This window comes from Pyrgilauda ruficollis, unplaced genomic scaffold (assembly GCF_017590135.1).
Source record: "Pyrgilauda ruficollis isolate IOZ18807 unplaced genomic scaffold, ASM1759013v1 scaffold21, whole genome shotgun sequence".
Lineage (NCBI taxonomy): Eukaryota > Metazoa > Chordata > Aves > Passeriformes > Passeridae > Pyrgilauda > Pyrgilauda ruficollis.
Window position 1 is genome coordinate 1,087,279 of NW_024520318.1, and position 27,924 is coordinate 1,115,202.

Genomic DNA, 27,924 nt, shown 5'->3' on the forward strand with positions numbered 1-27,924 from the left:
ATTCCTACAATTTAAAATCCAGTGAAATTTTTTGTTTATTTTTGAGGTAATATCTTTTATCTGTCCAATAATTTATTCATGGTGTAATTAAATGCTGGGCACATTTCAAGATGGGAAAAGTGAAAAGAGTCTCTCCAAGAGGAGCACAAAGAGCAGCACATCTTCAATGAGTGGGATTGAAATCAGAAAACGCCTGGATCCCAGAAGGTTTGGGTTGGAAGGGGCCTTAAAGTTCATCCCATTCCAACGTCCTGGCCCTGGGCAGGGAATAATGGCCCAGCATCACAGGATCCAGGATGGATGGGGCTGGGAACAGCCTGGGACAGGAACTGGATGAGCTTTGAGGTCCCTTCCAACTCAAATCAGTCTGTGATTGCATGATTCCATCATCTCAAACCTGGGCTCTTATCCCCCTGTTTCTGTCCTGGAGCAGCAGCTGCAGTGAAGGAGGAGTGTGGCCAGGGAGGAACAGTAAAATAACGGGAGCAGGAACGGGATCGTGGCTCTGGCACGAGGGAGTGGCCAGGTCCTGGAGGCAAACCAAGTCCAGAACAAATATTTCCCTTCTCCCCCTCCCTCCCAGAACCCGGAGCTCCTGCTGCTAAGCAATAAACAAAATATGGAAATGTCAGGGACCCTTTTTAACTGGCTTTGAAAACAATTTAATGAATCTCACCATGTCAAGGAAAGTTTACCAAGTGTTTTCCATGGTGGGATGACAGGCAGAGCACAAAGTGCCACAGAGGATGTGGACACCTCATTACAGCCCTGAAATTTTAGGAAATCAAACTTCCTGCAGGAAGTTCTTGTAGGAGTGGTGTCAGGGACCTTGCACTCCAGGACTCGTGGCACAAGGCAAAGCCAAATAAAGCTCCAGGAACAAACCTGTCCCTGTGGATCCTGCCCTGCTGGCCGTGGGCAGCATTCCAGCCCTTCCCTTGGAGAAAACATCCCATGGCACGAGGCTGTCCTGTCCTTCCCTGCTGGAAAGGCTTCAGACTGCCCCTGGCAGAGCTGGGGGTGGTGCCTGCTCTGGAGGGAGCTCCTGCAGCCCTGAACCTTTCCAGACAGGATCAGTCCCCTGTGCCAGGCAGGGAAATGGGGCTCGGTGGGCTGGGGCTGATGCTCTGTGTGAGCCCCAGACACATCCCTGGTGTGGCCAAAGCCTCCTGGCTGTCCCTGCTCCCAGGGGACAAAGGGACAGCACAAGAGGAGCCCTGGAATCTCAGTCAGTGCCTCAGTGTGGCTCATCCTTTTCCCACCTGAAGTTGCCCAAAATGCAATGTTCTCCACAGATGATGTGATGGAGAGTCCAGCCCCTGTCTGGTCCTGCTTCTCCTCCAGCAGAAATTGGGATCAGCACGGGCCATGCACAGCTTGCCATGGATATCACTTCATTCCCACTGGGATATCACAAACCAAAGCTGGGATGATCACTAGACCTTGCTCTGAGGTGTGTGTAGGATCTGGGATCCCGACTGTGCCTTGCAGATGGAGTTTTTCTACAAAAGAAGAAATTGGACTGCAGGAAAAAGCATCTTAGTTCCTAAGCAGTGTTAAAAGTGCATGGAAATAGAAACTAATGCCACAGATCATTAAAATGTATTAATCAGAATAAAAGCATGACTGTCTTTCTTTGTACTGTGCATTTTCAATACCAAATAAGAGTAGGATAATGAAACTGGGGAAAGTTCCCTTCGCAGACAACCCCCCCCCCACCAGCTGCATTTTTAGTTATTTAAAACAGGCCCTTATTTCCATCATGAAAATTCCATGTTGGATTTTGTCCTTGGTGGTTACAGGTGGTTGAGAGTGCCCTGCTGAAGGAAGAACAAACCCCAAACAGCTGTGATGGTGTGAAACAATAATCTGGGGTTTTCATCCTCACAGCACACACAGAATTCATTGGGGTGGGATGATAAAAAGGGCACTGCCTGAGATTAATGTTGGGGGATTTTCACACCAGGAATGTCATTTGTGTGGAGCATCTGGCGTTGCCCTGGGAGCTGCTCCCAGGTCATGGCCAGCCCCCATGGACTGTTCTCCTTGGCCCTCCAGGCTCTGGATCAGCAGTGCCCAGAACGATCCCACCCTGCTCCTCCCGGGGTGGGGACAGGGCTCAGTGCCAGGGGAGCCAAGGCAGGGACACAGGTGCCACCAGACCTCTCAGGGGGATGGAGAACCTTCCACTGAGGGGGTGGGCCCAGGGTGTCTCTGAGGCCACATTTCCAGGCCCCACACTCCCCCTGTTCCCTGCAGTGGGATGTGGCTGAGACCAGCAGGACTCAGGCACTGGTGTCAGGCATGGAATGAACACAGGGTGGGAAGCGTCAGGGAAAGGGGGAATAACCCAGGGGGTCCAGATGGGAGGAAAGAGCTGACATCTGGAAAGGAAAATCTCAGTGTGAGAGAGAGGAAAATGCCCTCCCCTGGAGCTGTGCAGCCAGAGAGGATCCCTGCAGTGGTGGAGTCCCTGTGCTTGAGTCATTCCAAGTGGGTGGGAAATATCCATGGAAAATGTCCTGGCAGGAGCAGCCCTGCACTGCAGGAGCAGCTGAACCCAGTGTCCCAAAGGGGATTTTCCATCTCCTGATTTATGGGATGTGGAAAGTGGTTTGGTTTGGCCTGGCACCACTCCAGGGGGCAGTGCCCAGCTGGCAGTACCTGCCTGGGGCTCTGGGGAAAGAGTCCTGGAAGAAATCTGGTGGGCACAGAGGAAAGGAGCCTGGAGAGCCATGGAATGCAGCAGGTTCTTCTTCCTGCTGGAGGGTCACACTCTGTCCTGCCCAGATGTCCTTCACCATTACCACCACCATTGTCACAGACTGTGTTGAGTTGGAAGGACCTTAAATCCCCCCCAGTGCCACCCCTGCCATGGCAGGGACACCTCCCACTGCCCCAGGTGCTCCAGCCCCAGTGTCCAGCCTGGCCTTGGGCACTGCCAGGGATCCAGGGGCAGGCACAGCTGCTCTGAGCACCCTGTGCCAGGGCCTGCCCACCCTGCCTGGGAACAATTCCTCATTCCCAATATCCCATCCAACCCTTCCCTCTGGCAGCAGAAGCCATTCCCCTTATCCTGTCCCTCCAGCCCCTGTAACACAGGCACTGCCCTCTCCTGACATCCCTTTCCCCAGCCCAGGGCAGCTGAGCAGCATTTCACTGGCAGCAGAAATCGGGCATGTAGCATCCTCCCAGCTACCCCCAGGCTGCATGTTGGGAGTTCCCTCTGCTCTGCTCCACGGCCGGTGCTGGGGGCGGGCACTGGGAATTCGGGAATGACAGGCGGGGCTGGCTCGGGAATCGTGTCTGTCAGGAGAAGGAGCTCCTCAGGAGCCCGAGGCTGGCCCCGCTCACTGAACGTTTCCATGAATCATTGGCTTTTATGGAAATCCGTTCCAGCATCCTCTCCCCAGCTGTTTCCTGTGCACTGTGCTGGCTGCAGGGCTTGTTTTAACTTTCCGGGACTGAGCGGTCATTTGAATCACCACAAAGTTCTGAACAAAGAACCACGTGTGCCTTCGGGGAAAAGCACCCAAAAAAGGATCCTCGGGAGCAGCTGGGAGGAGCCCGGGCAGGGCCAGGCTCGGGGGTGTAACCGAGCAGCAGCGCGGCCCCACCGGCTGCCAGCCCCATCCTGTTTGTCTGGGCTGGGGGGTGTTTTGGCAGGTTCCTTCTGAAAATAATCCCTGCGCCTCTTGGAGGGTGAGGGAAGCAGCAGCTGGAGCTGGATGAGGCACAAATTCACCTGCTCAAGCTGGACACAGGGAGAACTTGGATTTCTGATCTCTGGATGAAAGGCTGGTTCTGGAAACCAGGATTTTCTGTGGATTTTCTGGATTTTTCAGGATTTTCTATATTCATAGAAATACACAAAAATCCTTTCCTCTGGCTGGCTCTGGGTAAGGATGTTCCAAACCTGCTAAAGATCCATCTGACAGGGAAACAGTCCCTTGTCCACATCGGGGGAGGATCTGTGTGTGCCTGACCCTGGAGCAACAGAGACCTGGGGGAGCCACAGCTGGGCAGGGCTATGCAGGGGGACTCTGCAACCAGGGCTCAGATCCCCTGCCCTGGATCTGTGGGACATCCTTTCCCTGGATCTGTGGAACGCCCCCTCTCCTGGATCTCTGGAACATTCTCTCCTGGATCTGTGGGACATCCCCTCCCCTGGATCACAGCACAACTAAGGGTTCAGATCATGAGCATTTAATCCAAAGCCATGGCCTGAAATAAGAGGAGAGCAAAACACCTGGGCAGGCTCCTGGCACAGAGCAGCATGTGTGCAGGAGATGCACAGATCCCAGAAGGCAAAAGTCTCCAGGGTTCCCTCTTAGCCTGACCCAGGGAAAATTATTCTGGGACCTTAAATCTCATGATCACCACAACCCTGAGAGCTGGAGCAGGACACTCAGTGCCTGGGGTGTCCACAGAGCTGTGGCTGCCCCTGGATCCCTGGCAGTGCCCAAGGCCGGGCTGGACAGGGCTGGGAGCACCTGTGACAGTGGGAGGTGTCCCTGCCGTGGCAGGTGGGGCTGGATGAGCCAGTCTCACCTGGGGTTAAAGGTGGCTGAGGACACGTCGCTGCTCCCTGGCCACGCCGAGGTCGCCGCTGGCTCTGCAGAGGGCAGGGGAAGGGTGGCGGTGCTGCCTTTGTGTCGCCAGCTCTGGCATCCCTGTGTCGGCTTCGCTGTTGCCGGGGAAGCCACGAGGAGCCCTGAAACAAAAAGCAGCCCTGGGGCCATCCCGTCCATTCCTGACAGCAGCCAGAGCTCTCTGATCGGAGCCAGATGTCAGAGATAACATCTCCGCTTGTTCTTGCGGTTTCCTCGATGGCAAAGCACTACCGTGCTCTCACCCTGCCTGGCCGCGGCCTTCTGAGCATCCTGGTGGGGAAAAATACGGAATTCTGGAGGGCTGGTTTGGGGCTGGGCTGGCCCAGCGCTCCCAGCCTGCCGGGAGATGCTGAGGGAGAGGAAGGAGGGTGCTCTGTGCCCTTGGAGGAGGTGATTTATTCCCTTGGAAGGGACAGGGTGACAGCTCCAGCCTCTCCGCTCCACTCTGTCCCGTTTCAGTCGCTGTCACCCCGCTGCCCTCACTGTCCTCAGAGCAGGTGTCTCCTCAGCATGGAGGGCAAACTTTGAACCATCTCCACCTGGCAGAAAGATGCTGAAAGTGTTTCCTTTTTTAGAGGTACTGAAGCATAGAAAAACCTTCAGGGTTTGAATAAAATCTCAGCTTCTCACCCTCTAAATCACTTTAAAACAGGACCTCAGGCATTTGAATCTCAGCTCCTGATTGCTCCATGCAAACCTGGGCTCCCAAGTCACATGGAATTTTGGGAAGCTGCAGCAATCCCTGAACAGGGGTAATTAAATCTGTGAGGGCCTTTCAGGAGACTCAGTTGCTTCAAGGTCATTTTGCTGTGGATTTCCGCCCTTGGCTCCTGGGCACAGGCCCGGGCCTGCCCAGCACCTGCCGGGCCTCAGAGGGATCACCCTGGCCTGGAACATTCCAGGGATGGGGCAGCCACAGCTCCTCTGGGACACCTGGAGCAGCCCAGGCCATGGTGAGGGACGCCCATTCCCTCCCCTTTGGGTCACTCAGGGCTGTCCCCGGAGCTGTCCCAGTCCCTGCTCCCTCCCGGGGAATCTCCCACAGCTGGTGGCTGGTGCCGCCCCTGGAGGCTTTGATCCATCCCCGGCTCCCAGCAGATGGAATTGGGGTGTCCAGCCGAGGCCGAGCCCCGGGGACGGGGCTGCTCTGTCCCCGGCCCAGGGCAGGACATTTGTCCCCTGCTCACCTCGGTGGCCCTCGGTGTGGGCAGCCCCGGCAGAGCCGGGAGCCTCCGCTGGGCTCGGCAACACTTCCACCTACAGAGGGATCCCAGAACGGCAGCCGGGAGTGAGGGGGGAGGGAACACGGGGAGTGAGGGGGAACGCCGGGAGTGAGGGGGAACACCGGGAGTGAGGGGAACACGGGGAGTGAGGGGGGAACGCCGGGAGTGAGGGGGGAACACCGGGAGTGAGGGGAATACTGGAGTGAGGGGAACATGGAATCCATGGGAATGAGGGGGGGCACGGAACCCCTGGAAATGAAGGGGCTGGGGAGCTGGAATGTCTCTGCAGGGTGCGGGCACGACCCCTTTGTTCTCTCCAGCAAACCCATCCAGAAGGATTCTCCATCCTGGGACAAAAATGGGCACTTTTGCCAAGTCTTTTCCTTCCACTGGAATAGAAAGACTTTTTCTTCAGGCCATCTTTACTAATGTTTTAAACTTTTTTTCTTTTAATTGTCCTGCTGGGCTGTGGCCAGGCAGGAGGAAGGGATGGAAAGCTGTTTCCTTTGCAGGAGTGCTTTTTCCAAAGAGGGATGTGATTGCCAGCCTGGTCAGGAGGGTTTGCTTCCTGCCCCAAGGAGCCTGGAAGCAGCAAGGATCACGGACAGGAGAGTCACAGACTCGGCCTGATGTGAAATCCTAGATGTTATGAGTATTTCTTGGCAGGTGCAGCAACCAGGGAAAGATTTCCTGGATAAGGGGCCCTTATCACCTCACCTGCTGCCACTCACCTGTGGGTTTGGGGGTGACTGAAGCCCTGAGAGGAACCTGTTGGGCAAATTTCCATCAAAAATATTCTCCTTTTTCATTTTTCCTCTTCCCAAACCATCCAAAGCTCCTGGTCCATGCTCATCCTTCCAGTATCTGTAACAAACCTGAAAGTGAAGGACAGGCAGAATGGTTTGTATGAAATGCCTTGAAATCTTTGCACCTTTTTGTTGAAAATTAGTCAAAAAATTTTAACAAAATCCTTTTTTCAGAGAAAAAGAAACTCTGAGGGTGAGACCCTGTGCCCAAGGAGAACCAGCTGGGATATTTCCCTGTCCCTGTGAGTCTCAGATGTTCAGAGCCCAGTGGCAGCTCCTGATTTCCAGCAGCGTGGCAGAGGTTGCAGCACCACCCAGGGCAGGAATCCTCCAGATTTCCCAGGAAAATTGTCTCAGTTACTGAGATATGAGCAGAATGCAGCCTCAGGGGACTCCTGGAGGTCAGCACAGGTGCTTGAAGTCAAATGACTCATTTCTCTGACTCAGCTCCATGAAAACTTCAAAATTCAGGGATACTTCAGTCTTAGGAGAGACAGGAGCTGTGGTGCAGGGACATGTCAGCTGCAGTGCCCTGCAGCTCCTCCTGCCAATCCTGCAGGGAATGGGGCCCCTCAGGACTCTCAGCTGCCCTTGTGCCCCTGCTGAACGCACAGACCCCCAGGGCCAGGCCGTGCCTCCCACCGGGCATCTGCTGCTGCTGTCCCAGAGCTGGCACAGCCTGCTGGGGAGGAGTTCTGCCCGTGAAGAACAAACACTGAGCACTGCTGGGCTGCCCGCGGAGCAGGAGCTGTCCTGCTGTCCCACAGCTCAGCTGCTCAGGGAAGGGAAGCTCTGAAGCACACAGGGGTGGTCAGTGCTCACACAAACCAGGGCTGAGCCCTCCACAGGTCACTCCAACACAAACCCAAGGCAGGCAGAGGTGCTGCTCCTCCAAACCCAGGGTTTCTCTCTGCTCTGGACTAGCTGGGGGAAAAAGCTCCTTCAATTTCCATAGCAACAACCACATTTTCCTGAACACGACACACACAAACACAGTTGTTAGACTGAAAAACAGTGGTAACCAAGAAACAGAGACATTTTATCTTCTCCTCCCCGAAAATACTCACTCACTTTCCACCTTTCCAGAGCAGCTGCAGAGGGGGCCCAGCAGGACAGGGCAGGGAGGTACCAACACGGAGCTCCTGCTCAGGTGTCCTCTCCTTTCTGAGGGCTGTGGAACATCTGCCCAGCAGGTCCTGGCACTGCCCATGACAGGGACCAGCCTCAGCCCCTGGGCTCTGCAGGGGAACACTCCAGCCTCAGCCACAGCCAGAACAGGGAGAGGCACTTTGGGGGAGCCCAGGACAGCAAACACCTGCGGGCTCCAGGGCTTGGTACTACCTGAGCAGCAGCTGCAGAATCAGATCCGACTCCTCCTCTCCCCTTGCAGCTCTCCTTTCCCACAGCAGGCACAGCTCCAGGAATGTCCCAGCAGCTCCTGCTCTGACAGGGGACAGCAGCAGCCCAGCCCGGCCTCACCCCACTGAACTTCAGAGAAGTCCATGACCATTTATTCCAAGTGCCACACCCCCAGGAGGACACAAACATCCAAAGCTCTCCCCGTTTTCTCCTCCCAAGAGCAGCACACCCACACCCCCGAGTCCCACGCAGGCACAGGGGTCAAAGCCACGGTGTGTAAGAAAACCAAGTTTAGTTTCCACGTATTTGGCATCCAACAGGCAGTAAAAAAAAAAAAAAAAGCTTTATATTTTATTTTTTGTAAAAATCTTTGAACACATGCAGACTAAAACCAGTGTAAGAAAGTCTCCACCATGTTTAAACAAATAACTATACTTAAATATAAGCGTCTGCAATTGACTGGTATAAAAATAATGTACGTTTTGCTTTTTTACAGAAATCCTTTCTCCAGTTCTCAGCTCAATAAACAATACACAACTCTAATACATACAGTGAACCTGATCGTTTGCCACCTCTGGGATACTGCTAAGGTATTATGTGCAAAAGTTGGTAACAGTTTCTTTCCCACAAGAAAAAAATTCTTCTACACCTTTTAGGAAACCAGATGGGGTTGAAGCTGCTGCAGCCCTGGCGGTGTCCTGCAGTCTGTGGCATCGGTGCCAGGGTGGAGCTGGCCCAGCCTTGCAGTCCCAGGGCTCGGTGCTGGAGCTGGCCCAGCCCTGCAGTCCGTGGGCTCGGTGCCGGTGCTGGAGCTGGCCCAGCCCCGCAGTCCGTGGGCTTGGTGCCGGTGCTGGAGCTGGCCCAGCCCCGCAGTCCCAGGGCTCGGTGCTGGAGCTGGCCCAGCCCCGCAGTCCGGTGTCTCAGCGGCGGTGCCGGCCGTGGCCCGAGCGGCCGCTGCCGTGGTGCTTGCCGCCCTTGTGGGAGCGCTCGAAGGAGCGCGAGCGCTCGCGCCGTTCCCGGTGGTGGCCGCGCTCGTGCCGGTGCTTCTTGGCCGCCTCCGAGTGCTCCCGGGACTTGCTCTGCGAGCGGGAGCGGGACTTTTTCCGCTTGTGGCCGTGTCTGCTGCTGCCCTTGAGCTCCTCGCGGCCGTGCTTGGCCTTGGCGTGGGGCGAGCCGTGGTTGTGGTGCCGCCGGGGGCTCCCGCTGTGGCTGCGCGAGCGGCTGCGCGAGCGGGAGCTGTAGGTGCCCGACAGGCTCCGCCGGTTGTTGTAGCTGCAGAGAGGCAACAGTTACAGCGTGTCCCCACACCGGGAAAAGCAAACAGACATCAGCACTTACAGCTCCCAAGGTACTGCAAGAAATCAGGCTTTGTCCCTCAGGGGTAAGTGAGGGAGGACAGGGAATGTCTTGGAACTTGCCCCATGGAAGGCTGGGGTCAGTGATGTGGGATTAAAGGTCCTTCCAACCCCAACCACTCTTGTGAGTCTTTTAGTTGAGCTCATTTGAAAACAAACAGCTCAAACTAAAATCAGAATGCAACATCTTTTGTCCAAATTGGGTGTTGCCTTTTTCCTTCAGTGACTTCACTGAGATCCAAGCTGGCAGCCTCCAACTTAAGATGTGAGCCTGAAGATTCTTAGGAAACCCCATCTGAAGGCAGTGGCTCTCACTGCATCCCTCTCCTCCTGTACCACGAGAGGGGCAGAGCCCTCAAGAGCCAGGCACTGCACCAGGGAGCACTGACACAAGGAGGCTGTGCACCTGGGACACTTCCATCCCCTTCCAAGGGCACTGTGCTCCCAGACACTGCTCTCAGTTGTAGTGGGATCCTCGTGAAGACTAGCAAGGGAAGACTAACACCAGCACAGCACAGACTCCCCAGGTACAGTGGGGTTAGGACAGGCTAATTTTACAGCCTGAACTCTCAAGCGCAGCCCACACCCAGCACTGAGAGCCTGAAGTGAAGCCAAGGCTCCCCCTCCCTTCTGCCGGCCAGCACTCAGGAGTGCCCCTGAAGGCAGCAGCCCCCCGAGCAGCCCAGCCCAGCCCAGCCCCACTCACTGCCTGCGGGGGCTGTGGGAGCGCGAGCGCGACTTTGTCCGGGAGCGGGAGCGGCTGGCGCTTCGGCTGCTGCGGCTCCTCTTGCTCTCCTTCCTCAGCCTGCAGGGCACAAACCGAAGTGCTCAGCACTGACACAGCACAGGGGCTCGGGAGGAGCTCCCTGCACTGCAGCTCAAAGTGCTTCTCTTAGCAGAGAGTTTTACCTACCCGTTGTAAGGGCTCTTGGAGGTTTGCTGCCTCTCTTCTGGCTCTTTTTTAACGGTTTTGGTATTCACAGACACTGGAGATTTCTCCTCAGCTTTTACTTCTCTTGGGGAAGCTAAGAATTAAATTTCAATTCAGAATTAGTTCTTTATTCATCCTTTGTCATAAACACACTGTACACTGCTCAGGCACCTTCACCAGGATTTGCACTAAGTGTAGATATGAACTCTACATCTATTATTTCATCCCATCTCTCCACTTATATTCACTCCTGGAATGGCATATTCGTGGGGAAACACTCTGCCCATGAAGGAGGAACAGCACTGGCACCTTCAGAGCACACAGCCATGCTCACCTGGGGCCAAAAGGTACAAAACAGAAGCTGCCCTTGTGCCCCACAATACAGCACATGCTACCTCGGCATTTATTTCCAATGCTATAGGAAGGACTAAGCCTGACCAGCAAAATTAGATATCATCTTCACAATAATGGCACAAATATAAATGAGTAATAAGTAAAATTATCCAGTTAATACATCAGTGTGTCTCTACAGACAGTTGGTACAGCCCAGAGATGGATTCACCTTTCATGGAAGGGCTGTTAAGCCCACCAGAGCTCCTACTTTCAAACTCTTCCAACCTCAGCTCCCCTCCTTGCAGAAAACACTTCCCTTGTTCAGTCAGAAATTCACACTGCCCAGCCCAAACACCTCTGAAAACTGAGGACTCTTCAGGAGAAACCATGAGAGCTCAGACAGATTGGCCAGTTCAAAATACACGTTCCATTTAATTCCCTCTGGTGCCAAGGCAGTGCTGGGCCTCTCCATCCTGCATTTCCTGCCACCAGCTGTCTGCCCTCACTGCACCAAACAGTTGCCAAGCACATTAAAAACCATCAGGGGAAGGAATTTTCAGATACCTGCTGCAAGAGGGGCCGTGAAGGCTATTGCAGCACCCCCAAATTAAATCCAAAAAGCCTCTCTTCACATCACAGAACACACAGCAACTCCTGCTTCATTATTCTTTCATGGGTGCATACTACTGATGTATCACTCTCTTATCTAGGGAAATGTGGAATAAAGCATCTCTTTCTAATCTAGTTTCAAGACCTATGTGAAAAAAAAACCAAACCAAACCCTAAAAAAGTTTTTCTGTTCAGAAAACGGACTTACATGGTTTGGATGCAGGAGAAAAGCCACCCAGTGTTGAGAGTGCTGGAGTTCCATCTGGATTTAAACCTTTTGCTTTCAGTTTGGCCTCCTGTAGTGCCATTTTCCTCTTTTCTACTTCTTTATCCAGAAATTCGTAATTGGGCTGTGGAGGTAGCAACCAGGTAAGAAGCTGAACTAATGCAATTCATATCTCATTTCTGAAAAATACTGAGTTGGCTTTTAATGATCTGTCCAGTAATGTCACTTCCAGAATTTGTTCTCTCCTTACTGGGCCTGTCTCATTAGCACATGTGTATTAGGCATTCCCAAACTTTTCTGGACAACCATAACTCAGCTCAAGCTGCACTGAGCATCAAGCAGCAAACCCCAACATGTCAAACTCACCTTCTTTCTGGTATAAAGCTTCAGAGTTGTTAAGCAGATCTCCTGAATCTCCTCTTCTGTGGTGCCAAAGAGCAGGAACCAGTGGGGACGGGTAGGCAGCGGGATCTGAAAATCAAACAAGGAGAAGCTTAATGGAGATTTCAGGTCAGTTTTTGTTGAAGTATTTCCATGAATTTCCTTGAAGCCAGAGCAGCAGCAGTGCCAGGCAGAGCTCAGTGCAGGCAGGGCTCACCTGCAGGGCTCTAGCAGCGAGGTAAATGCACGCACACGCGATGGTCTCTGGCTGGAAGCGAACAAACACGTTCGTCCGGAGGCTGTCGTTCATGTAATTCCTGAAAAAACAAAGCAGCACCGGTTGGAACTCCAGTTTGCTTCTCTTTCATTGGATAACAATACTGGAGACTCAATTGACTTTATTATTTTTTCTGTTGTTACACTGAACATGTGATTCCTTCAGGTTGTGCTGGATGTTTACATGTGTCGCTGTGACAGTCTGCAGCACTGCCACTGTTTTAAACCCCAAGGCAATGACGTGTAGCAGTAAATCCAAGCAGTGCTGAACAGCCACTTCCTAGTTCAAGTTACCCTGGGAAGTGTCCACTGAGTTACAATTTAACAATTACTTTGCATCTGTCCAACTGATTGTCTTAAACACCAATGGGTTTGTATTTAAAGATCAATGTAGAACTCATGAGCCATCAGCAGAGCAAGGTGCATTTTCAACCTACCATTATCCAGAGGCTACGTGCAACCTGCAGAGTTCATAAAACTCTTAACTGCATTTAAATTTTGTGTGCTCTGAGCCACTTTAACTTCATCCAGGGAGATGCACCCCATTTGCTCTCTGAGTGTTGGAAAAAATGTGTGAGTTAGGACTGGGCCCCAACCTCCTGAGCTGCTGCTGCTGCACAGGGCTGGCACTGCCAGTAACACCCGCCCAGAGATGGGGTGAGCAGCAGAGCTCCATGGATTTCTAAATTCCCAACATGGGAGAGAGAACAGCAGTCAGTCAGTGAGGACTCTACACCCCCATGCCCAGCTGGCTGCTAAGTGAACATGCTGCATGCACTGTCACCCTCTGTTTAACTCAAGTTTAAATGTTAAATCAACTAAAGAAACGCTGGCAGAATTGTCCCCCACGTGTCCTTTAACATACAGCAGGTAGGCAACAAAGACATTGAGAAACAGTTGTAACAGTTACTTCTAGAACCAAATATACAAATCCTGGCGCCAGGACAGAACTAGGAGGTGCTGCCCGATGGCTTTGGGTGACGGCAGTGAACTCGCTGAGGCTTGCACTGGCTTGGCTGGAGAGAAGGGCAGCCAAAGCAGCCATCCCCAGGTCATGGGCTGAGGTGCAGAGGGCAGAGCTCTATGACTTACCAGCAGGGACTACCCTTCAATCAAAGAGTAGAAAAAAGAACAAAGTTAAATTGAGTTCTCCATTGCTATGCTGGAATCAAGCCATGAAAATAGTAGGCAGAAACAAGCACCACAAGATTGTCCAAATGTGTTTGGGTGGTGACTTACATCTCATTGCTTTGCATAGGGATCAGCAGGCTTGTTATTTCTGCTACTATTTTCCTGGCTAGGAAAAGAATGGAAAATAGCAACTTACCAGGCTGTCTGTACCAGGGTTTGATTACGTTCACATTCTAGGACTTGTAAATACATAACAATGATCTGAGGAATAAGGAAAGGGGGGAAGAAAAAGAAAACAATTCAGTTTCAACACATAAAGCAGGAGTAAGGAAGTACATATATACATATGTAAAAATGAAATCAAACAGTATGCCCAAACAATGGGGGCTCCTTCTCTCCCCAAGCACACACCCCAAGCTCTCATGTCAGCCCATCACGTTCAGACAATTCTTTATTCCACTATTTTTCTGCTATTTTCAAACCAGCCACCTTTATCCTTTCCCAGGGAAGTGACTTTTTTCAGTCAAAATGGCTGTTTGCCCAAGTACTCTGGCAAAAGCTTTAATAACTATAGGAGAATAAAGAGAAGAATTCAGGTCATTCTGACACCTGTGTTTCTTGTTCCACAGCTCCCAGTGATGCCACCAAGGTAGAGTAAGAATTAAAATTACATTATTATTGAGAACTCACCTTATGAGGATGCTTGACATGAACACAAAATCCCAACTCCTTCAGTACCCTCCTTTCTGCTTTGATTACTTGATTTTTGGTGTTTATGTAGTTCTGATCAAGTATCAGGGGGCTTGGAGTCCTATAGTTTGCAAGAAATAAAATCAAAACTGTTTTGCATATCCAAAAATAACGGCAACTCTGTTTTCCCTTCCAACCAACTAATGGCAACAGAAACCGGTTTTCAACTCCTGCAAGCAAGTTTAAGCATTAATCTTGTGCTGTCCAAGTTTAGATAAACTAGTTTAGTTGCTGCTTTTGGCTAGCTACAGATTAGATGGCTGAGATAAAAAAAAATAACCTTCTGCTCCTGTGTATGCAAACTGCACTGCTCCAGCTGCTGGAAGGAGTTGGCTTGATGGGGGAACTCCCAAGAACATTTCCTCTCCAAGGCAGAGGTGGCAGAAGAAGGAGTCCTTTGCCAGGCAGGACTTCAAAGCAGAAGTAAGCCAGACCAGGGCTCTCACTGACATTAAAGTGAGAAGCTTGTGCTCTAGAACCTGCAGTTTCCTATGCACTGAAGAGCAGCTGACTGACCCTTCAGAGAAGCCAGCCCTGCCCTGTGATGTGTGAAAAGCTGAGTGAAGCACAGAAATAACCTGGACATGGGCACAGATCTGCCTGGGACTCTGCGCCTGCTCCCCTCTCCAGGGGTACTAGGATGATCCTGCTGCTGTCTGCATTTGCAAAACAACAGCTCACTTCAGAGAGAGATTTCAAACTCCAGCATTGTCAATCCTAATTCCTCACAAGTCCAACCCCTGAACTGTCCAGAGCACGTTTAATCACAAAAACCTTCTGTACACTCGATGCACAAGTGTCACACTCCAGTGCGTATTTGCTTTGTCCATGCTTAGACTCGACCTTTCAACATTCCACATGGGATATTTTAATCCACTTCCTGCTGAAGACAGACCAGCTTTTTCCCTGTAATATGCCTCACACATTCCATGTGCTTTCCAAAGCAGAATAATGTTTTTGCAGCTCGTTATGCTCTAATAAATCACGGTCTGTGTACACGATACAGCCCAAGCGCTGGTGACAAATTTATTTTACATTACCTTCAAAAGAAAAAAAAAGTAATGCAAAGTGGATTCAAAATACAGCTTTTGTTGTATCAGACAAAATATTTCACTGCCAACTTGCAAACTCCATGAGTGGATCGCACTTCTCTTCCCTGATAGGTCACAGAACAGAAAAAATACTCAAGAAACCAAGGTTCCCACCCCAGGAAGAAAGGGTCAATTTAACGACAAGGCTGGAATAATCCAGTTTATGCCATGACCTGTGCAGTTACTGGACAGGCACCGATGGCCATGGGCAAAGGACACCACAACCTTCTCTAATGGAAGCATCTTGTTGTACCACCATGCACCTGAAGCATGAGCTGTCCCTGCTCTTCCCAAGGGGCTGAGATGCAGCTCCCAGCTCTGGAATGAACAACTGCAGCTTCCTGGTGTCAGGCTGGACCTGCAATTCAAGTACTGTCTCATTATTTAAAATACCAGGTTTTGCATGTTGCACCAGAGTTAACTTCTCTAGTTAACTGTTACTCTCACTCATCAGGGCAAGTTTACCAAGTTTTTCATTTCAGCTCCTCTAAATAAACCCCAAATTGGAGATTTTTTTCTTCTGTTTATGGTTGGCTGTTTTTCTTTTCTCCCCATAAATTAACTGAAAATGAAAAGCTTTTCAAGCTCTTTCAAGCTCTTCAGTGAGGAGCTGATTTTGTCCAACACTTCAGCACTACAGAGACATGCTGAACAGCGCTCTGGAGTGGGACAGTGGCACAACCAAGCTGAGCTCTTCCCATCAGTGAAGCTGATTCACTTCCAACTCGTTCCCATCAATTTTACTGGTGTTGATAACCTTTCCTTCAGTACTGCTCTCCACAGTTTCATCTCCAGATCACTGGCATTAACAGGATCTGCAGAGCAGCACCCAGAGGAGTTCAGGTGTCCAGGCTGTTTGTCAGCAGAAAGCCTCACCACAGGTGGGAGATCTCGGGTTACACTTAGGACAGCCGTGTGACTTCCAGTCTATTAACACAATCTCCAGTGGGACTGCTCAATTCATCCACCAGCCCACCTTCCACATGTCCCTGCATTCCCTGAGAGCTCTGGCAGGAAGTTAAGGTGGCTCCAAGTGCAGCAGGACAGATGGGAGCCTTTACTGTATTTTAAGTTTCCACTGTCCTTGCACAGGGCTATGGGATCAGCACCAACAGTTCACACTTCCCACAGCACAGGGACAGGAAACCCAAGATGCCAAGTGTGCTTTGCTTTACTCTGCTGTCCCACTCCTTTGGTCACGAGTCCTACAGCCCTAAGGAAGCCACAAAAACCATCAGTGTATCCAGACAGGGCTTCCAGACAAATACAGCCTTTTATCCACTCACGGAAAAAGAAACATCTACAGGGGACTTAAGTGTTTTACTGCACCTTATTACTGGCATAAGTCAAGTTCTCCACTGCATTGATTCACCAATTTAATACTTTTGCCATAAACTCTGCAATGTTGGTAAACAATTATTTACAAGTTAGAAACTTCAGAAATTCCCCTTTGAGAAACTTCTTTGTTTTCAAATACGAAAAAAGAGGAACTTTGCCAGTGCATTTGCTGCACTTAATTCTCAGTCCAAGAATTATCCTAGGACCAAGTAACAAAGCAGAGAAAAAGAATTTATAAGCTTATATATGAAATATAAGCTTCAAACCATGTAGAGCCAAGGAGTGTTACAAGTTCCTACAGACCAGTACTAGAGCTCCAGGCAAGACTCCATCTTTAAGAACAGAGCATACAATGGCCCCTCTGGGAAGTCAATCCAACACTTAAGATGCAAAACTTGATTGGGATTTAGATTGTGTAACAACCCAGAAGATTAACACACACCGTAATGTGTTTGTAACAATAAATAAATAAATCACAAATACCTTTGTGAAAAATCCCTCTGACAAATGAGACCTAAGTTCTCCACACAGCTGCAGTTTCGTTTGGTGCAATATTAAACTTTGATGTCTTTGGCATGACTAATACTCAGAGGAACAGTGCCCTGCGTGGAGTTTGTTCCTAACGAGCAAAGCCCTTGTGACAAGTACAGCAGGGCACCAGCACCTCACTGCAGAGCAGAGATCTGTTATGCTGGTCAGCAAAGGAGCACCAGTTCTCTGTTTGTCTCCAGGATCACAACCACAAGCAGCACAGGTTTGCAGGCAGTCTGAAGGCACTAAGGATGTGTGTCATTAATGCAGCCCCGCTGCAGGGCCCCCGAGTGAGGAACAGCTGACTGAACACCTCAAAGCACCATGTGAGATTACAGCACCACACGAGTCACATTTCCAGTCTCAGGACTTTCTGCAGCTTTCAGGCACAGTTAAAAGAAATAAAATCAACTTCAAACTACATTCTACAAGTTAAACAACAGTTGCACTTTGCTCAGAACAGAGGTTTTGGCACACAGTTATTTAAAAAGCAGTTTTTCCATAGTACGAGCTTTTCTCCATGCACACAAACATTTTTACATGCAGTTCTACATCACATATGCTCGTCAAAGATCCCAAAGAAAATATGCTAGTCCAAAACACTTATTTAGCTTTTTCTTACTTCTCAGCATTAGAAATACCACCTCGGTTGACTACATGTCTCATAAAAGAAAATTCCAATGCAATTCCCAGTTCTGCAAACAGGTACATAAAAGGGACTGCTTACATCATAATTGATTAAAATGTACAAATTCAAGACTTCCGTACCCTTGTTTTACTGTGAATTCAAGCTGCAATTATACAGAGCCAGAAAGTGGAACTAAGAACCCAAAACTGGTTAAGAAAGAAAGCAAAGCCTACCCAAACTACCCCAAATTCGTGTGCAGGTTAAGAGCTTCAGTTAACAGAAATGCTAGACTAAAAAAGAAAGTACAGCAGCCTGTTTCAGTTCTGGGTTGTGTGTGAGAGACTAACTACAGCCTAAGTGTTAGCTTCAGTAAAAAAACAAAAAAAAAAAAGGTCAAGCTAGTATTCTAAAAACCTGGACAGCAAAGAAAAAAGCTTATAACAAGATACAGGAGTTCTTCCAAATGGTTCACCAGCGGCCAACCTGTTAGTCCCCCGATTCCAGTGACCTATGCTCAGAGCACTGGCTTCTCCTTGGGGATTTTCGATACTTCACTCACTGTTGCCATGACGACAGCTTCATCTTTATGTACCACTCCACATCACCCAGGCTTTGGTAAATGTAGCTGGTCGCTGTATAGTCGGTTGCAAGGGAAAAAAGAGTTGAAGTTAATAACGTGTACAGGTGATGGAACTGTCAGCTTGTAAAAAGTACAGAAAAACGTTTACATCCTGCTTGCTAAAAAAAAAAAAAGGGGAGGGGGGTGTGCGAGTCTGAATGTCAGACTGCAGCATTTTTAAGGTTAATTTCATGCAGATTCACTCAGAATCGCAGAGCAACAATACCCATTTCTCCCGAAAATAATGGGTAGCAGTGCACGATTTCTCTGGACATGATGCACTTTAGGCACCACGTAACATGCACAAGTTGGGATTTGGAACAGGCTAGCTGGAAAGATTTAAATTCACAGGTTAAGTTCAGTTTCTCTGATCCTTCACACAGCACAAAGAGACAACTAATTTATATTCTCGTTGCAAAGAAAAGCAAGGCATATGATTAATTAGCCTTCACTGCCTGGACAGAGGCCAGAACTTTACTAATCGCTGAGCCTGCTCCAGTAATTCCAATAACCAGACTCCCTTAATAACTGTGGAAGACAATCCCACTGAATTCACACCTGGCAAAACTTCACACAGCTCTCTCAGGGCCATCGGGGAGAACAGCTTTAAAGGCCAGACAGAACAAAGCTAAACTCCAAAGCGTAACACCAACTCTTCCTTCTTGGATCTAGAGCTAACTGGGACAACACCATCAGGAGGCAGTAAAAGCCAAAGCTCTGCTTCAGCAGAAGCATAACCAGGATAAAGACACCAACAAACAGCTGGCTTCCCTAAGGGATTTCTACTCTGTTTCTCAGAAAAGCTTGCATAACACGAGTTTAAATTCCTGCCGTCACCTGGTGATACAGGGCAGGGAAATGAAAGGTGAATTTAACACTGTAGCTGAAAGCAAAATCCTTTTGTAACTACAGAGAACCTGAAGCTTTAAGCAATCAGGCACCAGAAGCAAAGCTGAAGCCTCCAATTCCAGACTGTGACACTGCTGCCCGACAGAATTAAGGAGATTTTGTGTTTAACGGCAACCTAGAGAACTCTTTCCCTTCAACCACGCCTTCCTCCTTTCAATGCACCGGTTATTTGCTTTACACACAAAAAACGCTGCTTTACACACAAAGAGCAGCACTAGAACTCAGAACTGGGACAGCTCTACCCCACCTGCACACGGCCAGGTGAGCGCCCACTCCACCTGCACAAGCACACCAGCACAACACTGCTCTCACTTTCTGAGCCTAAAAATGCCTTCAGCCTCCCAGACTCAATAGACTGCAAACACTGCAGGCCAAACCAGGACCTTTATCAGGAACTTTCTAAAATGGCTTTTTCTAGAAGGTAACACTGTCACCTCTAGAAGTTCAGCTTCTCCTTAACGCCATAACCACACTTGGACAGCCACAGATTAACGAGGAAAAAAACCATCAGGACTGCTAAGTATGGTTTAAAAACTGCAGAATATACAGCAACTCACTAACTGGCTACACACACGTAAGACTATCTTACAGCAACTACGAGACGCCAAAAAATCAACAAACAGATCTGAAACCACAACCATGGTCCTAAAACTAGAACCAATACTTGCCAATCGTAACTCGTAGCTAAATCAACAACGACAAACGGGTCTACCAAGTGAACAAAAGCAGAAGCAGCCGAGATTGCACTGTACTGCCTACACAGCAGCCAACGGGCACTCCCTTCTCAATTTTAGGTCGTTGAACTTAGCCTGGAAAAATACTGTGAATTGAGAACTGCAGTGTACATTAGTGGTAACAGGTGCTTATGCTCATAACGAAGCTGATCTTACCTTTTTGCTCTTAACTGCCGCAAGTGATGGAACACGTTGATCACGTCCCTTATCCGACGAGGCGCCTCTTCGATTTTGGACGCGAGATTGATGCAGGCCATAGCAACAATCTGAAAAGAAGCCCCGTTTCCGTTAAGCAAACAATTTTCAACCCAGATAAAGTGAGAATTACGTAACTAAGAAGCGAATACGCCAGGCTCGAAGCGAGCGGCCAGCGTGGCGCGCGGCCGCCCCAGCCGCCCTCTCCCGGTGCCCCCGGGCCGCGCTCACCTCGAAGCTGTGCTTGACGAAGGACTTGGAGTAGAAGAACCGATGGAACAGCACCTGCCCCGTCGCCATGGCCACCTGTGAGGGCAGAGCAGGAGGAGGGAGAAGGAGCCGAGTCAGTGCCCTGGCCCAGCCGCCGCCATTTTGTGTGAGGCACCGCCGCCCCCCCGCGCCGCCTCACGCCCTTCCCGCCGCCACAATGGCGGCACCCGCCCTTCCCTTCCCTCCCTGCCCCCCTGGAAGCCCCGGCAAGGGCTCACCTGCGGCAGCCGCAGCAGGATGCCGGCCGCCTGGATGAGCTCGCAGCCCAGGATGCGCAGGTCGGTCTCGCACTGCAGGTCCAGCCCGTCCTGCATGGAGGGGGTGGGAGAGAGCCGCTCCTCGGGGATCAGCGAGTGGTCGATGGTCAGAGACACCTCGGAGTAGAGCCGGTCGCCGATGAGGATGCCCGGAGCGGCGGGAGGAGGCGGCGGGGCGGGGGCGACGGGCGCGGCGGGGCCCGGGTGCGCGGCGGCCATGGCGGCGGAGCGCGGGCGATGGGTCCGGGTCCGCTCCCGGCAGCGGCCGCGCGCCGACTGCGCGGCCCCGCGCGTGACGCACGCGACAGCGCCGCGCGCGCGCGGGGGGCGGCGGGAAAAAAGAGTCCGCGGGACACGCCCCGGGACCGGGAATGGGAACGGGAACAAGAACAGGGGACCGGGACAGGAACGGGAGCGGGTGTAAACCACTGCAGAATAACGGAGAGAGTGGGAATGGTGCTGGATAACCACAGAATCACCGCAGGAGTTGCGGTTGGAAAGGATCTTCCAGGGTCAATCCAGTCCAACCCCTGCCACGGGCGGAAACGTGGTGCAGAATAGATACAAAAGTATAAAATAGCACATAGGTTGTTAACCAGGGCTCAGGACCTGCGTCCAAGCCCTGTCTTGAAGGTTTTGGTGCTCGGAATGCGTCCCGTAGTGCAAACAAGACCGTCAATTTGAATGAAAATAAGGATTGTGGGTTAGTGTTGGCAAAAGGTGGGCTGCGCCTTTCCAGACTGGAAGCGTCCAGCAGTAAGTTACCTCCGGTTTAATTTATTAAGGAAAAACAAAATAAAAATTAACCAGCTCCAGCAGTTTTAGCCGTTGCAGGTAATAAATTCACAATGAACGAGGAAACGTCCCACATGGCGAGACGCGCGGAAGAGCACGGCGGCCGCTCACACCGCGCTCCCGGAGGCCGCCCTGGCGGCGCCAGCAGTGTCTCAGCGCTCCCGGCAGGGCCCGCATGTCGCGACATTCCCCCCCGCTGTCGCGACCACGCGGCCACCGGGCCAGCCCCGGCGGATGCGTCACTTCTGGGAACAGCCGCACCACCGCCGCGCGCCCCAGATCCCTCCGCGGCCGTAACCGCACGCGCGCGCCAACCGGGAAAGCCCGCCCCCCCCGCGGTCCCTGATTGGCTCGCTGGGTTTGAGTGGCAGCGGCGCCTGAGGGGCCGTGCCCGCCATGTTGTGTGGGGGTCAGGCGGCGGCCCCGCCTTGCCCCTGTTCCCCGGGGTCCCTCGGGAATAGTTACAGAATCCCAGAAGTCAGAAAAATTGTCCAGCGTCGAGTCCAAGCTGTGCCCGATGCCCACCTTGTCATCAGCCCAGAGCACTGAGTGCCACGTCCAGCCCTTCCTGGGACACCTCCAGGGATGGGCACTCTAAACCTCCCTGGGCAGCCCATGGAGAAATTCTTCGTGAAGCACACCCTGAGCCTGCCCTAGCCCAGCCTGCGGCTGTTCCCTCATCCCTGGGAGCACAGCCCGGCTCCCCCTTCCTGTCAGGAGCTGTGCAGAGCCACAAGGTTCCCCCTGATCCCCTTTTGCTCCAGGCTGAGCCCCTTCCCAGCTCCCTCAGCCTCTCCCGGTTCTCCATTCCCTTCCCAGCTCCCTCAGCCTCTCCTGGGGCTCCATTCCCTTCCCAGCTCCCTCAGCCCCTCCTGGTTCTCCATTCCCTTCCCAGCTCCCTCAGCCTCTCCTGGGGCTCCATTCCCTTCCCAGCTCCCTCAGCCCCTCCTGGGGCTCCATTCCCTTCCCAGCTCCCTCAGCCTCTCCTGGTTCTCCATTCCCTTCCCAGCTCCCCCAGCCCCTCCTGGGGCTCCATTCCCTTCCCAGCTCCCCCAGGATCCACAGGATCAGCCATGAGGAGGAGGCCGAGGTGCTCGTGGTCTGCTCATCCTCCTCACAGGGTGTGGAGCAGCTCCTTGTTTTGCGTCACGGTTGCAGTCATTAATAAACCTCCCCACTTTTGCAAACACGTCTTTTAGAAAGGTGTCTGCAGTACGTTTGGTTTTCACCCTTCTTTTCCTGTTATATTTTGAGGCTTCAGGGTCTGTAACTATCACCAAAACAGTGGGTTTTTAATGGAAATAAAGCATTTAATTGTGCGCTGTTTTATGTGCAGGTTCATGACTCAGCAGGGATCCTGGCTATTTGGAAAGAACATTATTTATTATTCACTTATTTGGAATAGTTCACCCTATTTTCCTGGCCCTTTGACAACCTCCCCTCCTATAACCCTGTGCTGTACAATTCCTGAGATTTTAAAAACAATTTTACACGGAATAAAAAAAAATCTCACCACCCACCTGGAACAGACTTTGGAGCTGTGATAGCAGAGCCAAAAAAAGTCCTATGAACCCGAATGCTGGTGCTAAACACCTCTGCAATGGCAAAAGCAATTTACAGCCCACGGAATGCACTGGAGGTTAAAGGAATAGTAATAAAAGGAGAGCTGGGGGAAGTTGACTGTGACCCTCGGCCTACCCTGAAGTGAAATCCTGGGTTATGTGGTGTTTGCAGGAGGCAAACAGCACTTTCCATTTCCCTGCCAGGTACCGCCGTGTGCCAGAGGGGCTGGAAAGGAGCAAAAACGAGTCATGGAAGCAGCAGGTGTCAGCGCAGTGGAATTTGCCCTTTTTGAATTTTTTTTTTCCATGCACACACCCATCATTTATTGCTTTCAACGCACTCCAGTTTTCCAGGTTGCCCTTTGATATTTCAAAAAGCCGGAGAGATTTGTACTTGCTCTCCTTGCAGCTCAACCCGTCCTTGATGTTTTTACGTGAGTGTTTTTGAACTCGATAAGGACGAGCAGTGCCTTGTCCCCTCGGCAGCAGGAGCAGTGCTCTGTTGCCAGGACACTGCTGGAAAACAGCATCAATCAATAATTGCTGCTTGAGTCATGATGAGACATTAACGAGCCTGCTTCTCCTGGAGCCCTTTGGCCATGGAAGCTCCTCTTCCAATCAGTTGTGCACAAATGTAAACTGATTTTGTCCTTCCAGGTGTCTGATTGCAGTGAGAGATACCAAAGCTGAGCGATAAAAACCGGGAAAAAAAGGAAAGACCTCATGAAAAGCGAGTTTTGGATATCCCAAACTCTCTCCTCTGGTGGGCAGTGCCTAAATCCCCTCAGGATTTACACACTTGGCAGCAAATGTTTCCCAGAACAAAATACAAAACGTTTCTTAGAAAATTACTGCAAATTACAGTGTGCAATTACCTTAACAGAGAAGAAAGGATTATTTTGGGAAAATAAGAATCTGCGGTGACAGAAAAATCTGATTTCCTTGAAGAATGATGGCTGTAAGAAAACAACATCACAGGAGTATAGGCAGCAAAATATTTTGACATGAGCTGATATCTAAAAGTTTCTGCTGTCATATCAAATAGATGAGACTAAGATAATACAAGTTAGATCAAATTATTGATCAATTTATTCTTTAAATTCTAAAATCTCCAAAGTAAAGCATCAGTTGAAAGGTGTTAGTTTATTTTTTTTTTTTCTATCAAGCATTTAGGAGATTGACTTTAATTCTTCATGCTGAATGTGATAAACTAACTGAGAATCTGGAATTCCCTTCCACCTCAGTCATAAAAATCTGCCTTATCAGCTGGAACAGGACTTCTGATGGCAAGCACAGCCCCCGCATGTGTCAAGTACTGGGTTTGCATTGATAGAAAAGTTTGGTGCCAAAAAAAACTTGGCAATGGGAGTTATTCCAGCTGGATAAACAGTGTTTTGCTCTGCCAAATTATAACTTGAAGAGAAATTCGTTAGATACCTTTATGAAAGGTTTACAGAGATTCCAATTTTGGGCTCTGAATTAACAGCTCAGAGGAACAAGGAGGATTATTTGAAATCGTTCCCAGAGGGTGAGTTCTTTAAGCTCTTACTCACTGGTTTTGAAAGAGAAAAGAGGAACTGAGCAGTGGAGTCACACCCTGCAGTTTGCCCCGTGAATAACCGGGTGTGAAACCAGGGCACTCGGGATACACTTGGCTGTAAATGTTTCTCTCTTTCAGCTTAACTGAGCCTTCACCTTCCACTCCCCCAGTCCCTCCCTGCCTTGGTTTCAGTGGAATTCCTCTCGCTCATTTCTCATTTACTGCAGTGGAGGCACAGCTGGCGACTGGCTTAAAGTATCGAGAAACGATTTAAACATTGCTCACGTATGAAAGCAGGTTTGTTTCAATTATTCTGTCATCTAGAATGTAAAATTCACTGTAGAACTGGAAAATTTCTGCTCTAAAAACCTCATACTCAAGGCACGACATTTGTTGCCTTTTGATTTCCCAGTAAATCTGCATTTTTGTGAGCGTTATACAGATTTTTCAGAAGATTTAGGACCTAAATGAAGCCTGTTTCTCTCAGTTCATGAGTTTATGGACTCGAGGCTTCAGGTTTCCCATCACGACACACACAAATTGCTTCAACTTCCACCAAAGGTATTGGGAAAACAAGTAAGGAATACTCACCATGTATTAAAATTAGTTTCTCCTAATGTTCACCAGCTCACCTATCTGCAACAGTAGTATTAATAGAAACAAATATACAAATATAGCAGTTTGATGCATTTGCAAACTGAACATCAGGCTTGAAGTCACTGAAGTTCAAACCTATTTTCCAGCACATTTAGACACTGGTACTCCAGCGCTTTTCCGCACGTGGAATTTGATTTATTGGATCTTATCAAGGCCCACTGGGGCGTGGATCAGCAGCAATAACAACCTTTAAGGCTGGATCCTCGGGCTTCTCTCTCTGCAGAGGTTGGGTGTGAGCAGCCTTAGCCCTTCCTTCCACAGGGTGTGTCCGTGCATGGCTGGCCACGAGCAGCTGGAATTCTGCGTGAGCAGCTGGAATTCTGTGTGGGCAGCGCCGGGGCGTGGAAGGACAGCTTTGCACTGAACTGGTAATTGCCCCACAGTGTGACAGCCATGTGGTGACATCTCTGCTGCCTCGTGGCTCCCGGGGCAGGTGGTTTCTGCTGTGCCCCAGGTTTGACTCAGCACTGCCGGTGACACCCGAAACCGTGAAGGTGTGACAGGAGCAAACAGGCTGCTTCACGTCCCCGGTGGCACAGCCGGTCCTGGGCGGGTGACAAACCCTTCTGGCCTCCTTTGGGAATGAGGAGAAAAGCACAGCCAGCCTGGGTGGCATCTCCACCAGCGTGTCACCTGAAATCCCATCTGGCCCAGTGGAATGCTGGGGTTCCCAGCTGGGGTAAGAAAACTGGGAAAACAGCACCTGGGAGAGATGATGGCGAGCGTGGCCCAGGCTCCCAAACCCCCTGTGCTTCAGCGAGGGGCTCTGGCACACTGCATCCTCCTGATGGGAAAGGCCTGAGCAGGGAACATGCCTGGCTTTCCTTGGGCTGCCATCCCCTCCCGTGTCCTTGTGTGCAGGTGTGGGTGTCCCAGGTCTGTCCCCACTGAGCAGGGGCAGGAGGAACACGGAGGAGCAGGTCACAGCAGAGCCACTGGCACAGAGGGGACAGAGGAGAACAGGCTGTATCCTGCACGGCTCACGTCAGGGACAGATATAGCTCCAGCTCTGGCAGGAGCACATTTGTCACTATGACGAGACCCCTGAACTATTTTTAGAGCTTTCCTCATGAGTCTGCAGCTTTGAAGGACAGAAAAAGAAAGATGAGGCTGGCTTGGCTGGCCAGGCTTACCCAGCTCTTGTGGGGCAGGAGCTGAGGAGTGTGTGCCAGCAGGGACAAGGCACCTCCAGGAGCTGAGAAACACGTGGACATGGACAAGGCACCTCCAGGAGCTGAGGAACATGGACATGGACAAGGCACCTCCAGGAGATGAGGAACATGGACGAGCCACCAAGTGCAGTGTCTGGTTCTGTCGTGATGTGGCACTCAGCCTGCACAGCCCAGCATCACCTGTGCTAGAAGGCTGAGCCCAGGTGAGCATTCCCGAGCTCAGGCTGTTTAGGATGGAATAGCTTTCCCCAGGAATTGCCTCGCTGTTCAGGCTCAGGGCTTTGGGAGCCTTGGGGTGTTTCCTGCCCACCCAGACTGTGTTAGCAACCCTGGCACGGCCCAGAGGGACACCCCAGTGCCAGAGGGACACCCCAGTGCCACCTTGCTGTGCAGCAGGAGCGCAGGTGCCTGTCCCGGGCAGGCTCTGGGGCACAGCGTGGCTGTGAGCCCCGAGAGGCCCCGTGTGAGCACACCCAGCCACATCCTGCTGCTGAGGACAGAGCTGTCACCAAAACCCTCTTATCAGATCAGGGGGAAGGAAACGTGCAGCAGCCCACGGTGCCGGCAGGTGCTTCCCCCGCGCGGACACAGCCTACAGAGATGCTTCACCTCAAGGAAATACCGAGCAGATCTGTCACCGCTTTACCATTCGCACATTTGCATTTCCCGGGCTGCGAGCAGCGCGGGTGAGGGTGAGGCGAGGTCAGGAGGGCAGCGCTGGGCACGGCCGGGGGAGCCAGGAAGGCTCTTGGGTGTTCAGATCTGCTCTGCAAGGGCTCTGACACCCTCTCCTGCTGGGCTTTTGTGGCCACAACTCAGTGCTCTGCTCGTGAGCAAGAGCTCATTATAAATGAAAAAAAGCTGCTTTAATATTAAACAAGTGGTTACTTCTGTCATCCAAGTGTTAAAATACCAGTTGGCAAAGCAAGGAGGGCACAGAGCAGAGCTGGGGGTGATGTGGTCTCTTCTCCCCCTGCAGGAGTGAATTCCTGTCATGGTCTGTGAGCCCTTCAAGCATTTCTTCATGGCTTTGCAACTTTGTTCTGCTTTTAAAGCATTTTCAAGTGTCTCCTTAACCTCAAGAGATCTTTTCTGCTATTTTTTCCTCCTCAGAGAATGATTCACAGCAGAAAGATCAGGGCCATCAGGTCCTTGCCTCTTCATCTACTGCTCTGTCTGACTTTACTTCTCCTGCACTATCTGAATGACCTCTGAGTCAGTGGCAAATTCCCCACTGGCTGCAGTAAAACATGAGATTCTGTCCTTGGGAGAGCAGGGCAGTGCAGAAAAGCAGCACAAGCTCGCTGAGGTGTGTGTTACACTGACACAAGCGAGAGGGTGAGCTCAGGAGGACGTGGGGAAGGAATTCCCCCCTGGCAGGGTGCGAGGCCCTGGCACAGGCTGCCCAGAGGAGCTGTGCCTTCCTCTGGAGCCCCCTGGGACACTGCAGCTGTCCCTTTAAAGGCCCTTCCAAGCCAAACCATTCCATGGAAAAGCTCATATTGTACCTCAACATTCAAGAATGTGAAACAGCCTTTAATTTTATATCTTTGTACTATTTTTTTTTTACAGACTTCGCTGTAGTGTAGGGTTAACTAAAAGCCAAAATATAATTCCATTAACGACTTGCCGG

At 50.9% G+C, this 27,924-nt stretch overlaps 1 protein-coding gene and 1 long non-coding RNA gene across 4 annotated transcripts; both read right to left on the reverse strand.

Moving 5' to 3' along the window:
- Positions 1-23: 23 nt before the first annotated feature.
- On the reverse strand, positions 24-5,934 carry LOC121353648. Of its 2 annotated transcripts, none has more exons than XR_005955159.1 (3): positions 5,801-5,934; positions 4,552-5,166; positions 24-1,522 (listed from the first exon to the last, which is right to left on the reverse strand). It is a non-coding gene; the product is annotated as an uncharacterized LOC121353648 (long non-coding RNA). The 2 variants fall into 2 exon arrangements; XR_005955158.1 differs by having other exon boundaries at positions 5,244-5,903.
- A 2,405-nt stretch (positions 5,935-8,339) lies between these two features.
- Positions 8,340-20,855, reverse strand: CCNL1 (cyclin L1). 2 transcript variants are annotated; one of them, XM_041467633.1, is made up of 12 exons: positions 20,527-20,855; positions 20,270-20,344; positions 20,000-20,109; positions 13,934-14,054; positions 13,440-13,504; positions 12,054-12,153; positions 11,822-11,926; positions 11,438-11,579; positions 10,270-10,381; positions 10,063-10,161; positions 8,917-9,273; positions 8,340-8,834 (listed from the first exon to the last, which is right to left on the reverse strand). In XM_041467633.1, exons 1-11 carry the CDS (start codon positions 20,782-20,784, stop codon positions 8,922-8,924), a joined length of 1,539 nt encoding a protein of 512 aa, XP_041323567.1. In that variant the 5' UTR covers positions 20,785-20,855; the 3' UTR covers positions 8,340-8,834; positions 8,917-8,921. The 2 variants fall into 2 exon arrangements, with proteins under 2 accessions (XP_041323567.1, XP_041323566.1); XM_041467632.1 differs by having other exon boundaries at positions 8,340-8,802; positions 8,885-9,273.
- Between the last annotated feature and the right edge of the window lie 7,069 nt (positions 20,856-27,924).